Here is a 12440-nt window from a genome sequence, read left to right on the forward strand (position 1 = left end):
CGAAGCAGAGGTGCAGGATATTGTTGCCCTAACCAAGCACCCATTCCTTGATCTCGGCGCGAAAAGAAGCTTCGCCCCCGGAAGGCGGAACATGTTCTGGAAACGCTTTGCGAAAACTCTAAATCTGGTGATTTGCGACATTGCGTGCTCTCCAGGCGTTGAGCACGACTGAGGAAGAAATTTTTCTTCAAGATGCTTAAAAGAGATTCTATGACCAACTTCTGATCATTTTTTTCTCTGTCTTGTCCATCTTCCCCAAACGCCAACAGTTTTACCACTCCCTCGACTTGAGTCAGTCAATTGGAGTTGTCTCCAGACTCACCCCAGATTCTTTTCCTGCAATCATGACTTTCGAGCACGGGGCAGATGTTGCTGGACCTTCAAATGGAGATGACAAGTCGATCTACAAGTCCAACTCAGAGGAGGTCTTTGTTTCTGGATCTGGAGATCATGATGCTGTATATGGTGTTGGTGGTGTCGGCAAAACTCACCGAAGACTGAAAGCACGACACGTCACATTCATCGGTTTCGGTGGTGGTATTGGAACGGGTCTTTTCGTCGGAACTGGAAGTGCTCTTGCAAGTGCTGGTCCTCTTGGTCTTTTGCTCGCCTATTCCGTCGTCGGTCTGATCTTGTGGTGTGTCATGGAGTCAGTTGGTGAAATCGCTACTCTGGTAAGTGATGATGAAACAAAGAATCCCATTGCAGAAATCTAACATAGCCTAGTTCCCCACTGCTGGATCTTTCCCTCATTTTGCTACCCGTTTTGTTGACCCTGCTCTTGGATTTACTCTTGCTATCTCATATGGATACTGCTACACTATCGCCATTGCTTCCGAAGTCTCTGCTGCCGCTGTCGTGGTCTCTTACTGGACGGACATAACCCCTGCTGTAGTCATCACAGTCGGTCTCGTTGCCATTCTTGCAATTAATTTGATGAACGTTCGCTTCTTTGGTGAAGCTGAAGTTATCACCGCATCCATCAAGATCCTTTGCTTCTTGGGTCTGGTCATCGTTTCCATCGTCATCACTTCGGGTGGTGCTCCCGATGGAAAGTCCATCGGGTTCCGCTACTGGCATGCACCCACTGGCCCCTTCACAAATTACAACGGTATCACCGGCAGCAAAGGCAACTTCCTAGCATTCTTTTCTGCTTTCATCAACGCGAGTTTCTCCTACATCGGTGTAGAAACTGTTATTGTCGCCGCAGCCGAAACAATGAACCCCCACAAGGCTATTCCTAAGGCTGTCCACCGCGTCACCTACCGTATCCTGTTCTTCTATGTCTTGGGTACGCTCCTCATCGGAATGATTGTACCTTCCAACGATCCTAACCTCGTTTCTGGTACTGGTAACGCCAACTCTTCTCCTTGGGTTATTGCTATCAAGAACTCCGGGATCTCAGTTCTACCATCGATCGTCAACGCTTGTATCTTGGTCTCTGCCTGGTCAGCTGGAAACAGCTACTGCTACATCGGTTCTCGTATGCTTGTCGCACTCGCCGCAGACCGTCAAATGCCCCAGTTCTTCGCCAAGGTCAACCGTCAAGGTGTTCCTTACTGGTCTGTTCTCGCATCTTTCGCCTTTGGTCCTCTTGCCTACCTCTCTCTCGGCTCTGGTGGTGCTTCTCAAGCTTTCACCTGGTTGCTCAACCTCAGCACTGTCGCTGGTCTACTCGCATGGATGACCCTCTGTATCTGCTACATCCGCTACCATCACGCCTGTGTTGCTCAAGGCATCGACCGCAACACCCTCCCCATGAAGGGTCGCCTCCAACCTCTTGCCGCCTACGTCGGCGCAATCGGCAGTGGCATCATCACCCTTTTCTCTGGTTTCAGCGTCTTCCTCAAGGGCAACTGGAGCACCGGATCCTTCATCGCTTCTTACATCGGTATCGCAATCTACATCATCCCATACATTGTCTGGAAAATTGTAAAGCGCACACGTATCGCAAGAGCATCAGAGATTGATCTGGTCTCTGGCCGCTTTGACCCACGCGGCGCAGTCAATGAGAAGGAGCCAGTGACGAAATGGGAAAAGTTTATTGATTGGTTGCTTTAAAGCGGTTATGAAAGTCGATTCAACTCGACATGATAGATTTATAGATGATACATGACAGATCGAAAATTAATGTTTTCTCCCACACTTTCAGATGTTGCTCCGCTAAGCCCACGACGTTCCGTTCAAGTGGCTAAGTTTCGTGATCTTGCGCAGGGCAGTTTTTTGAAGCAAAGTGCGTGTCACCAGAGGAAGGGACTGGAAATGTCGTCTAGCAGGGCCGACTCAAACTGCACCTTGCTATGCAAACTTTCCACATTGCACTTGAAGCAATGAGATAAGCTTGCTGGCAACCATTTGCCGTTCATGGTATCAATAATGAATCTATAGGTCTTGTTGACTCCTGGAAAAGCGACACGAACGATGAGGGCAGGGTGCTCATGTATACAAGAGATGAATGCTTGGTCGAGGCTATGACTTGGAAGATTCTTTTATTTTTGGACAGCAATAGCAAAACATTTGACTGCTTTCGAAAATGATCTACGGTACTCGTAAGGGTGGACTGCCATTGTGGTTGATCAGCATCAGAAGCTGAAAACTCGACGACATCCACACATCTTTAGACAAGCTTTCGAATGCGAGCGACACGATCTTCCTTGCTCTCGCTTTCGCGACACGGATTACCCAAAAGAGGTCTCGGAGTTCTCGCCTTTCTAGCCCTACAGCCTTTGTTCGAAGTGCCGTGTCACATGTTTTTGTGAAGATGGTGAAAGAAGAGTGCAGGAGCGATGAGCGACGAACGCGGTCTGTGCTTGTCTAGCAACGTTCCTTTCTCCTTCCTAAATAGGGATGCCATTCTTGTGAGCCCTACTTTTGTACATCTTGCTGGAGGGTCACTCAGTACTGAAACACGGTCTGTCGCGAACACGCATGGCATTGCACTCCAGGGAGACCGCTGTTTTTGGCCTCTGAATCGATGCTAGATATCTGCCTGGGGTAAACACCCAAGTCGGACGGTGTGAAGGACTTCGAGATCCAACAACGTGGACGACCTGTCAAAGAAGCTCTTGCCAAGTTCTTTGCGGTTAAAGTCGACAAGATGTGGAGATGCGGGTCATAGATGTGGATAATCGGAGCTCTCCCCACAAAATGTATGCCACTCTTCCAACATGATTGGCTCGCCGTGAGCTATACCGAACCCATCTACCGAATACCTGGGCGGACGAAGCTGCGGCTGAGGAATACAGCAGTGCAATGACATCAGCCGTGCGGCCTTCTTGCCGGAGATGATCTTTTTCTCAAGTGGTTATATTGTGTCGCAAGTCTCTCCTGTTTTTCTCATTGTCGCGATTTATCATATTCGAATCAATTCACAACATGAGTCCTCAAGCATCATTCACAGACAAGCTCGCTCTTGGCGAGGCGAAGAGAGGAGAGAACAAGCGCAGAGTCATTGTCACTGGTGGTAGTGGCAAGCTCGGTCGCTCAACAGTCAGATATCTCGCTGATGAGGGCTGGGAGGTCATCTCAGTCGACACTCGTCGCCCCCCTGGTATCAGTGAGGATGGCAAGTCTGGTCTCGGTGGCGCATACCGTCTCGTCGAGATCGATCTCGAGGACATGGGTGCTGTGTTGGAGACCTTCTTGACAACTGTATGTGCTGACAAACACTGCGACCTTGACCAGTACTGACAACTCATACAGGACATGGCATACAGCGGTATTGACGCCGTCGTCCACTTGGCAGCCATCCCCTCCCCCGGACAGACCAACAGCTCAAGACAATTCCGCACCAACACAATGAGCACCTACAACGTCCTCGAAGCCTGCCGCAAGCTCAAGATCAAGAACGTCGTCCTCGCATCCTCAGAAACCCTCATCGGCATCCCCTTCGACCCCCACATGCCCGAGTCCCTGCCCATCACAGAAGAGCACGAAAGAAAACCAGAGTCAGCCTACTCACTGTCAAAACTGGTCGGCGAAACCATGGCTGAACAGTACGCCCGCTGGGACCCCGAAGTCAAGATCATCTCATTGAGATTCAGCAACGTCATGCTGCCGGAAGAATACAAGACCTTCGAGGCATGGCAGGATGACCCTATGAAGCGTTACTGGAACTGCTGGGGTTACATTGACGCCAGAGATGGTGGTCAGGCGGTTTCGAAGTCTTTGGACAGCAAGACAAAGGGTCATCATCAGTACTTGATCGCTGCAGAGGACACCTGCATGAGACAATCGAATGACGAGCTCGTCAAGAAGGCTTTCCCAGGTGTCAAGTACAATACTACTTCTGGGCCCAATGATACTCTGCTGTCGATTGAAAAGGCAAAGAAGGAGATTGGTTTCAAGCCTGCATTCAAGTGGCAGGACCAGTTGTAGAGATGTATGAATGACGTAGTAATGGATTACAGCAATGCAATCTCTATTTACGCTTACCAGCTGTCGAAGTGCAAGTTGAACCGGACTTGTTTGCCGATCACTGTGTGCCGCCGTTCATGGTTTGTGTCCATTGTGGCTGATCGACAATACACGTGAAGTCGACATTGCCCTACAGTGTTCAACCCAATGTATCGATAAACAATTAGTGACGCAACTCGATTGAAGAATGTAAATCGCAGCCTAGACTTGGTCCTGAATCTCCATCTTGACGTCTGAGCGAAGATACTGATATCTTAGTCCCTGTTGCCGATAATCAGGGTCATCGGAAGTAATGTGCTACTCAAGGGACGATATGATTGATCTGCGGACGGAAGCTGTGACATTGCGGATGCGGGCATGAAATCCTCCGAATCTGCGTGAGAATATGCGTCATCTAGGGTGTATTGAATATGCAACTCGCATTATATCGATCCCAACCGATTATGTCGCAGAGCCTGAGGTACAAAGTGGTATGTTGGCATTGGCATTATTTCCGAAAGGTGCATAGTGGTCCAGCGACAGTAGGTATTGGAAGCCGATCAACACTGCGATTCTGGGCGGAAGGATTGAGAGACGAAAGGGTACTTTGAGCATCGACAAAGTCGCATTGGTGATGTTGGGTTCATTAGCAGACGGTATGAGGCAGGGAATAATCGCAAGTCGTCATCGGCCCAAGGAATTGGCTCTAAAGGATCGAGAGCAGTTCCTGATAACGACATTCGCAATTTCACACACGGCCTGCGCTGCACTCTTTCGAACGACCGCCCTCCGCGGACCTGGGGTTAATCAGTATTGTGTTGTCCAGGTCGCTCTGCCCGAAGGAATAATAAGCCCCGGAAAGGGATCCTCAAGCCACCGGAAACGCCTCCATCGTAATGCCAAGCACATCTCCACTTTGCTTGAGCATGCTTGACCGCACTCGTCGTACCCTTGGCTACCCTCCCAAGCTTTCAGATATTTGAGATAAGCACAGTCAAGTCCCTAGCGCGATCTCGAGAAGGGACTACACCAGACCCTTAACGCTCAGACTGTCGTCAGCCTGCAGCCTCAGCTGCTCGGGATGGTTCCTGTCCCTCGTCGCATCCTTCGGTGTGCGGCGAAGGTGCCTGCAAGTCAGGCTCTTGCAGATGACCCTCTGAAATCCTGCAGGGACTTCTTTTTATGTGTCAGACACGAGTCTCATTGAACTACTCTTCAAGAGTAGTCGTGGTGCTCTGACATCAATGGATGTGTATAGCCTGGCCTTACACTATCTTCATCGCCTTACATACCGAGTGAGAGCGGCTGGGGCTCCCAGATTCTCGCTGAGTATCCTGAGCAACGGTGTTCAAGAGAGGCTCTTCACGGTAATCCACGGCGAGCCGCATGCGCTTCGCAATGACGCGCCAACAGTAGGCCGACTATACAGCTCAGCCCCAATGGCATGGCAAGTCCTGGCGGACACCGCTCGTAGGCTTCACGATCATACACGGTCACTATAGATAATCCCAGCCGCATAACCTTCCAGAGGGTCCCAGAGTAGACGGGATCTTCAGGCTTGGTGATGATGAGGTGCGATATAGACTTTCGGCCGAGCTGCTGAGAAGTAACACCAAGTCTCAAAAGTCAAATGACTGGATGATCTACAGGATACGAGTCCGTAAGCAGTCAACGCACAATGAGAACAGAGTCATTGTAGTCGAGTCTTTCGAAGACGCGGAATCCCGAGGATCCACCATGATGCTATACTGCAGACAGATTTGGGTTGCAGGACTTTCTGTGGTAAGGAAGAGAACAACATAAATACTACACTGGAGCCCCGAACATTCAACATCATCTAACAGGTACATCAGCAACTCCAATAGCAGACTCCATTCTCTCTGTCTCAACTTCATCACTCTTCATCACTTCGTGATCTAGACCGAGATGCCTTCCATCAACAAGTCCATTCTCATCTTGGCTGCTCTTCAAGCCGTCAGCATTGTTGCGATCCCCATTCCTCAGCTTGCTGGTGAAGGCAATGCTTGTAGCTCCCTCTTGAGCAGCACCGACAATGGCGTCGGTTACGGTGTTGAGAATGCCCTTGGTAATTAGTGTCTTCTTCGCTTCGTGGAAGATCACAGCTAATTCGCTTTACGCAGACAACACCGCGAACCTCATTAGCAGTGTCAGTCGTCGTCAGTTGGCTGGTGAGGGCAATGCTTGCTCTTCCATCCTTAGCAGCACCGACAATGGCATTGGTTATGGTGTCAAGAACGCTGAGGGTTCGTTACACTACTCCATACACCTTGAGCATTGCCTGATCATTTCTCTACAGACAACACAGCCGCTCTGATTAGTGGCTCCTCTTCGGGAACTACCACCAACACTGGTGGAAGCGGCGCTGCACCTGCTCCCGCTCCCGCACCCAAGGGTCCACCTAAGCCCAAGCGTCAACTCGACAAGATCGCCAACGGAGCCGCCGACGTCCTCAACGCAGCTCACCTCGGCCCCGTCGCCGACATCGAGAAGAATGTCGGTGACAGTGTTGATGGCCAACTCACCGATGGTGCTTCTCAGGCTGGTGCCCAGATCGGCAACTCTGAAGAGCAAACTCTCGAAAGCATTGGCAAGGCCATCCCCAAAATTAAGCGTCAGGGCGACAAGATCGCCAATGGACTCGCCAATGTTTTGTCTGCTGCCAAGTTGAACGATCTTGCCGATATAGAGAAGAGCAACGGAGATACTCTCGATGGTCAACTGACTGATGATGCCACCAACGCTGGGGCCCAGATTGGCGCCTACGAGGAGAAGACTCTTGAAAATGCTGGAAAGGCTATCCCCTAGATCACCGAGGTGGATCTTCGTGATGGAGAGAGAATAGCATGGAGACTGAGAGATGGAATTGGGGAGAATGGAACTGTTGGACTGTGAGATATGACTGATGAAAGCCAGAGCGGCTATAGCTATGGACTGGAGTGTCACTGATATTGTTTTACACTTATGATTCATGTATAACAGTATTGATAACTAATGTATACCTGATGTATTCCGATCATTGCTCCATTCTATTATTGGCTCAAGATACTCGCCACACCAGCCTTGGCAAGTAGAGATATGGAACCATGAAGACTGGCTCATTATGTGACTTGGGAGTCTGAGGCTTGCGAGAATAGTCTTTGACGTGCTCACTGACTTGCAACCGAGAGGTTACGAAGATTTGCCAAACTTCGCCTGTAGTACATTCAGGCAAAAGACTTTCTATAGGCAAAATTAGAAGCATGCATTCATGCTGCGGAGTATAAAGCGTGTGATAGACTGCCAAGCAACCAATTGTCTTGGTATGAATTCCAGACCGCGCTATACCACTCGCTTATGGTCGAGATGAAACGCCAAGAGCAGTCCGAAACTTTGTTGACAGTCTTGGTATGAAGATTAGGCTATAAGAATGCGGAGAACGTGCGGAAGCATCTATTTGACACTAAATACGCGTCGGTACAGTACATAGTTTGTATCAAGATTAGGCGAGATGTAGAGCTCGGACATGACTTGAACCTGATATAAGCATTGCAAAAACCCTGTCGAGAGGAGTCACGAACATCAGACTCCGGCAATCAAAATGCATTTCAACTCCCTTCTTCCTGTTGTGCTTGCTCTCAGCAGCATGGCCACTGCGTCAGTGATTCCTGAGTCCCTGGTCGAGTCCAGACAGAGCAGCCCAGCAGCCGGAGTAGTCTACAGCAAATGCTCCAAACCCGGCGTCTTCGCTCTCGCCTTCGATGATGGACCCGGCGCCTACACCCAGGAACTCATCAACACCCTCAACGCCGCAGGAGCAAAGGCCACTTTCTTCTTCACCGGCACTTTGTACGGCTGTATATACAACAGAGCAGCCGCCGTCAAAGCCGCATACAGTAGTGGCCACCAAGTCGCCTCTCACACCTGGACACACCCCCAAACTCTCGACACCATGAGTGTAGCTCAACTCACCACTGAGATGCAGAAGCTCGAGACTGCATTCGTTAACATCATTGGTGTGAAGCCGACCTACATGCGTCCTCCCTACCTCAAAACTGGAGGCAACGTTCCCACTGCAATGAGAAATCTTGGCTATAAGATGATCACCGATAGCGTGGACTCGCAGGACTGGAATGGCCTGAGTGTTTCTGCCAGTGAGCAGAGATTCAGAAGTGCAGGACCAAAGACCCCTGATGGCTTTGGCCATATCTCGCTGTTGCATGAGACTTATGCAAATACAGTGAGAGATCTGGTCCCGAGATTGATCAAGTGGGCCAAAGAGAACAACCTCAAAATGGTTACTGTTGGTGAGTTGTCGACTTTGATCGATCTCGATGAGTGAAACACTGACAAATGTTGCAGCTGAGTGTCTTGGCGATGGCAATGGTGCTTACGCGAAGGGAACCGGCGGTGGTGCTCAGACATGCTGAGTAGACAATTTCGCACCCTTGATAGAAATTTGAAGGTCTCCTTGTCTCGTATGAACTGCATCTCTCCCAGCTTTGATGACCTCACCGGAAGGCCGATTTGTCGATGGGTCGGGTCGATACGGAGATAGTGTCTGCTACTCTACAGAACCCGCGATGTAGCCATCAGAAGAGTATTCAAAGTCCAGGATGCTCGGTTCGCTAAGTACGATTAGGGACTGCAAGTTTGGCATCATGGCGGCGGCATTTCCAGCGGCGGGAAACAGTCCATCGATCGGGTCCCGCCGGGGTAAAGTGCGACAAGGGTAATTGGGACAGTGAATACGTGCGGGCAATTCTGGGTCGTACATATAATCCGATAGGTACTCGTATGGTTCAGCAAAGACTTCACTTTCGGAATCTTCCGGGTCCTTTTCGATCACCCAGTCACCGGGCGGGGTGCACAGGAAAGCCCAGATTTAAAGGCGTTGTAGCCGTGGCCAGCTGAACTCATGGCTGAACAGGTCATCACTGAAAATGCCGATCAAGTCCAAGGTCAACGGTCGCTGTGGGAGGGCGCGCATCTTTGCGCTAAGCAGATCGCGACCTCCGATTGATGGGACTCGAGGCGGCTGGTTGTCTTGGTTATCAGGCATTAAGCCAGAATAGCTCAATTTGAGATGTTGGAGCGACGACGACGATGTATCGGTCAGAGCTCGGGCGAAGTCTTGGAAGGCGGTTAGTGACAGAACATAAATAAGCTACATACATCTCACTCTCTCTTTACGTCTCGCGCAGTGCCATGTCCCTGCTTTCCTCGTCACTCAACTGGAGGAATGCCCGCCGCGATCGTGGTAGGCATCTGATCAAGCGCGCCGCCGCCTCTCCGAAGATGGGTCCTGGATCGCACCTCAGGTCACCATTGATTAGGTAATTGCGCCCATGCACCTCAAGCCTAGAAACAACAGCCACTTCTGGCAACTCTCCATCGAGGTGCAGATGGCTCGATTGGAACATCGAAGCGCCGATGTCGTCACCCCCTCCAGACTCAATTTGTTTTTGGTTCTCGAACGGATCCTCCATGTTGCCAATATCGCTATTCGAGTAAGCTCGTACGACAGATCTGATGCCACCTGCTCGAGAACCGCATTTGCCATCACCAGCCGAATCGACGTGCCAGCAACGTAGCGCTTGTGTCAGGCTCCGCAATAATTCTGTGAGCACGGCGTCGTCCCGCTGTCTATCTTCCGCGCTCTCGACCGGTCTATACTCGTCAGCACGATATCCAGGTAGCAGGACTGTAGAGTCGATCTGACGGATAGCTTCGCGGCGAGTGTGTGTTACAGTATCTCTGAGTTGATCCAAGCGCTCTGCAGAGGTTATAAGGAGTTCTCGAAAAGTGGAGGCTTCGATGATCGTCATCCACGTATCCGGGATCGGGGCGTACGATGCTAGAGGAGGTTCTAAACAGGACGCGTGCACAAGGTATTTTATCGAGAACCATGTTCTCGGCGAGTCACAAAGTGGACTGCGTTGAATGTTAGAGGGCCGCGTATGCGGTCGCACGAATAGAGCTGATTTACGGCTGCTATATAGAGGATCTGTTGCACCCATGTTTGATTGTGGTACATGCAGATAAATCACTGCTTGTTCATTGATGGTGTTCTACAGAAGGAAGAAATGGACAGGAGAAGGTGTCAATTGTGATCGACAAAGACGACGCGATGCGCGCAGAAATTCCGCAAAATGACGAGCGTGCCGCACCTTCCGAATCGCTTGGTGCTTGCAATACGCGCTCATTACTTCTTGGGATCATAGTCTTCCCACCCATACGTGCCTTCAGACATGGGATATTTCTTCGCATCCGCCGCTTCCTCTTCGGCAGTCATGGCCATGGCTTTCTGCTGTGCTCGCTCCGCGGGGCTGATTCTTTTCAAGAAACCTGAGATACGTTTTCCAACTCCTGGACGGCTGTCATTATCTTGATGCGATGGACTAGCATCGTCTTGGCTTGAGGTCTGATTGCGCCGGTCAAGCGCCTCTTTTTCCTGTGCAGCTGATGGCCAGCTGTCGAAGTCGCTGGTTGATGCATGTGATGTGGAACCTGGGTCGACAATGTGACCATTAGTCACGGTCTTGCCGCCAATGTGGAAGATCTCCATGTAAGCGCCGCCGTTCATCATGTCTCTTTTCTCTGCCCATGCCTTCAGCGCTTTGAGATTTGCAGCTTCTTGTGACGCTGTTCGTCGTAGATATTGTGGAGGATCAGCTGCTTGTTCCTCGGAATCGGACCTAGGGTCTGCACTGTAGACAGGCAACGATTCCGACATATTCGCTAACGAACAAAGGAGAATGCGACTTGGGGTAGAGTAGGGCAATGAGGACGGGGTCGGGAATATATAAAGCTAAGCATCCGGCCTTGTCAAGGCTTGGTGATGCTTATCAAGGCTTGTATTCTTTATTCTTAAGAGCACTGCGCCACTTTAGACGACGATAGTCTCAGAGCAGAAGGATCACCGCGGAACGGCAACCTATAGAACGAGCACGTGGGAACACAGGACAAGACAAGGTTTGGCGGGGCAGTGCGGGGATCGCTGCGCCCGCCATGTGCTTTCTGAAAGGCCGACTACCTATCCAGCATGCGTCTACCGGCCCGCAGAAAATCGAGATCGGCTTCCTCAAAGACGCGGCGTTCTGAATTTTCCTGACTGGCAATGTAATCCAAGGACTAGGCTACTTTCTACCGACATACTACATGCCCTCTTTCGCTCGAGGTATTGGACTGAGACCAATCGCCGGCACTGTCGCTGTTTCGCTAACCAATGTATCGACCATGATAGGCTCGATTATCGCAGGTTGGTTCGTGGATCGCTATCACGTCACAATCGGCGTGAACATCTGCATCATTGGTATTCTGATCACAGTCTTCTTGTTCTGGGGTTTTGCGATCTATGCACCCATGTTGTACATCTTCGCTATGCTTTATGGTGTTTTTGCCGGTAAGTTTGCGTCAATGTGGGCAGGTGTCACCGAGCCTCTGAGGCACAAGTGTCCAGGTGTCGAGACCAGTACGGTGGTCACGCTTCTTGCGGCCGGGAAATGATTTGGGCATCGCAGGGCCCTTGAGTGGTGCACTTGTCAGTGGCGATGAATGGTGCGGTCGAGGTGAATTCGCTTGGGGAAGTGGCTACGGACTTCTACCATTGTTCACAGGTTGCCCTGCGGCTGCACAGATCATTTGGTGGTGTGGCAAGCAGGCTGGATTCGTCAACTAGTAAGTCTTGTGGAATCTCTGTCAAAGATCAAGAAGTCTTATCAGTCGGTGTCTTAGGTGCAGTCCATATCCCTTTGCTTTCTAAAATGGCGTTAGTGTTCCATCCGCAACTATAATACCTCATCATGTGTTATCGAATCTTGATCTGTAGAAATGACCGAACAAATGAATGTATTCCAGATTGCTCACGCTATTCCTAGAAAGAAGATGAAATGTTATCTCTCTAAGCCATACACAATCTGGATGTTGCACTAGTCGTCACTAGTCCACTCGCCGTGTTCTCTGAGAGGGACATTTCTTTCGAAGCTGAACGTCGTAGTTAGCCATGATGCCAAGGTCATACCAAGACACACGTTCAGCTGGTCAAA

The 12440-nt window shown here is 50.4% G+C and overlaps 7 protein-coding genes across 7 annotated transcripts; 5 read left to right on the forward strand and 2 right to left on the reverse strand.

Moving 5' to 3' along the window:
- Nucleotides 1-344: 344 nt before the first annotated feature.
- On the forward strand, nt 345-2061 carry AUEXF2481DRAFT_66108 (uncharacterized protein; the record flags this gene model as incomplete). Its single annotated transcript, XM_013487797.1, has 2 exons — nt 345-674; nt 727-2061. 2 exons carry the CDS (start codon nt 345-347, stop codon nt 2059-2061), a joined length of 1665 nt encoding a protein of 554 aa, XP_013343251.1.
- Nucleotides 2062-3178: 1117 nt separating this feature from the next.
- AUEXF2481DRAFT_73628 (uncharacterized protein) lies at nt 3179-4432 on the forward strand. Its single transcript, XM_013487821.1, has 2 exons — nt 3179-3651; nt 3703-4432. The coding sequence occupies exons 1-2, from the start codon at nt 3376-3378 to the stop codon at nt 4375-4377; spliced, it is 951 nt and encodes a 316-aa protein (XP_013343275.1). The 5' UTR covers nt 3179-3375; the 3' UTR covers nt 4378-4432.
- Nucleotides 4433-6321: 1889 nt separating this feature from the next.
- On the forward strand, nt 6322-7221 carry AUEXF2481DRAFT_30206 (uncharacterized protein; the record flags this gene model as incomplete). The annotated part of the gene is made up of 3 exons (XM_013487700.1): nt 6322-6481; nt 6537-6659; nt 6713-7221. 3 exons carry the CDS (start codon nt 6322-6324, stop codon nt 7219-7221), a joined length of 792 nt encoding a protein of 263 aa, XP_013343154.1.
- Nucleotides 7222-7825: 604 nt separating this feature from the next.
- On the forward strand, nt 7826-8763 carry AUEXF2481DRAFT_40805 (carbohydrate esterase family 4 protein). The gene is made up of 2 exons (XM_013487770.1): nt 7826-8680; nt 8744-8763. Exons 1-2 carry the CDS (start codon nt 7994-7996, stop codon nt 8756-8758), a joined length of 702 nt encoding a protein of 233 aa, XP_013343224.1. The 5' UTR covers nt 7826-7993; the 3' UTR covers nt 8759-8763.
- Nucleotides 8764-9145: 382 nt separating this feature from the next.
- Nucleotides 9146-10504, reverse strand: AUEXF2481DRAFT_262278 (uncharacterized protein). Its single transcript, XM_013487906.1, has 2 exons — nt 9575-10504; nt 9146-9525 (listed from the first exon to the last, which is right to left on the reverse strand). The coding sequence occupies exon 1, from the start codon at nt 10410-10412 to the stop codon at nt 9582-9584; it is 831 nt and encodes a 276-aa protein (XP_013343360.1). The 5' UTR covers nt 10413-10504; the 3' UTR covers nt 9146-9525; nt 9575-9581.
- AUEXF2481DRAFT_262427 (uncharacterized protein) lies at nt 10450-11340 on the reverse strand. Its single transcript, XM_013487907.1, has one exon. The coding sequence runs from the start codon at nt 11126-11128 to the stop codon at nt 10598-10600; it is 531 nt and encodes a 176-aa protein (XP_013343361.1). The 5' UTR covers nt 11129-11340; the 3' UTR covers nt 10450-10597.
- A 213-nt stretch (nt 11341-11553) lies between these two features.
- On the forward strand, nt 11554-11901 carry AUEXF2481DRAFT_30210 (uncharacterized protein; the record flags this gene model as incomplete). The annotated part of the gene is made up of 1 exon (XM_013487701.1): nt 11554-11901. The coding sequence occupies one exon, from the start codon at nt 11554-11556 to the stop codon at nt 11899-11901; it is 348 nt and encodes a 115-aa protein (XP_013343155.1).
- Nucleotides 11902-12440: the final 539 nt, after the last annotated feature.

Source organism: Aureobasidium subglaciale (genome assembly GCF_000721755.1).
Source record: "Aureobasidium subglaciale EXF-2481 unplaced genomic scaffold scaffold_12, whole genome shotgun sequence".
Taxonomy (NCBI): Eukaryota; Fungi; Ascomycota; class Dothideomycetes; order Dothideales; family Saccotheciaceae; genus Aureobasidium; species Aureobasidium subglaciale.

What these genes read in the sequence shown, in the direction of transcription:
- AUEXF2481DRAFT_73628 (XM_013487821.1), top strand. Translation starts at nt 3,376, where the DNA reads ATGAGTCCTCAAGCATCATTCACAGACAAGCTCGCTCTTGGCGAGGCG. An exon ending in TGGAGACCTTCTTGACAACT is followed by an intron (nt 3,652 to 3,702) that starts GTATGTGCTGAC and finishes CAACTCATACAG; the next exon opens with GACATGGCATACAGCGGTAT.
- AUEXF2481DRAFT_40805 (XM_013487770.1), top strand. Translation starts at nt 7,994, where the DNA reads ATGCATTTCAACTCCCTTCTTCCTGTTGTGCTTGCTCTCAGCAGCATG.
- AUEXF2481DRAFT_262278 (XM_013487906.1), bottom strand. Translation starts at nt 10,412, where the DNA reads ATGGGTGCAACAGATCCTCTATATAGCAGCCGTAAATCAGCTCTATTC.
- AUEXF2481DRAFT_262427 (XM_013487907.1), bottom strand. Translation starts at nt 11,128, where the DNA reads ATGTCGGAATCGTTGCCTGTCTACAGTGCAGACCCTAGGTCCGATTCC.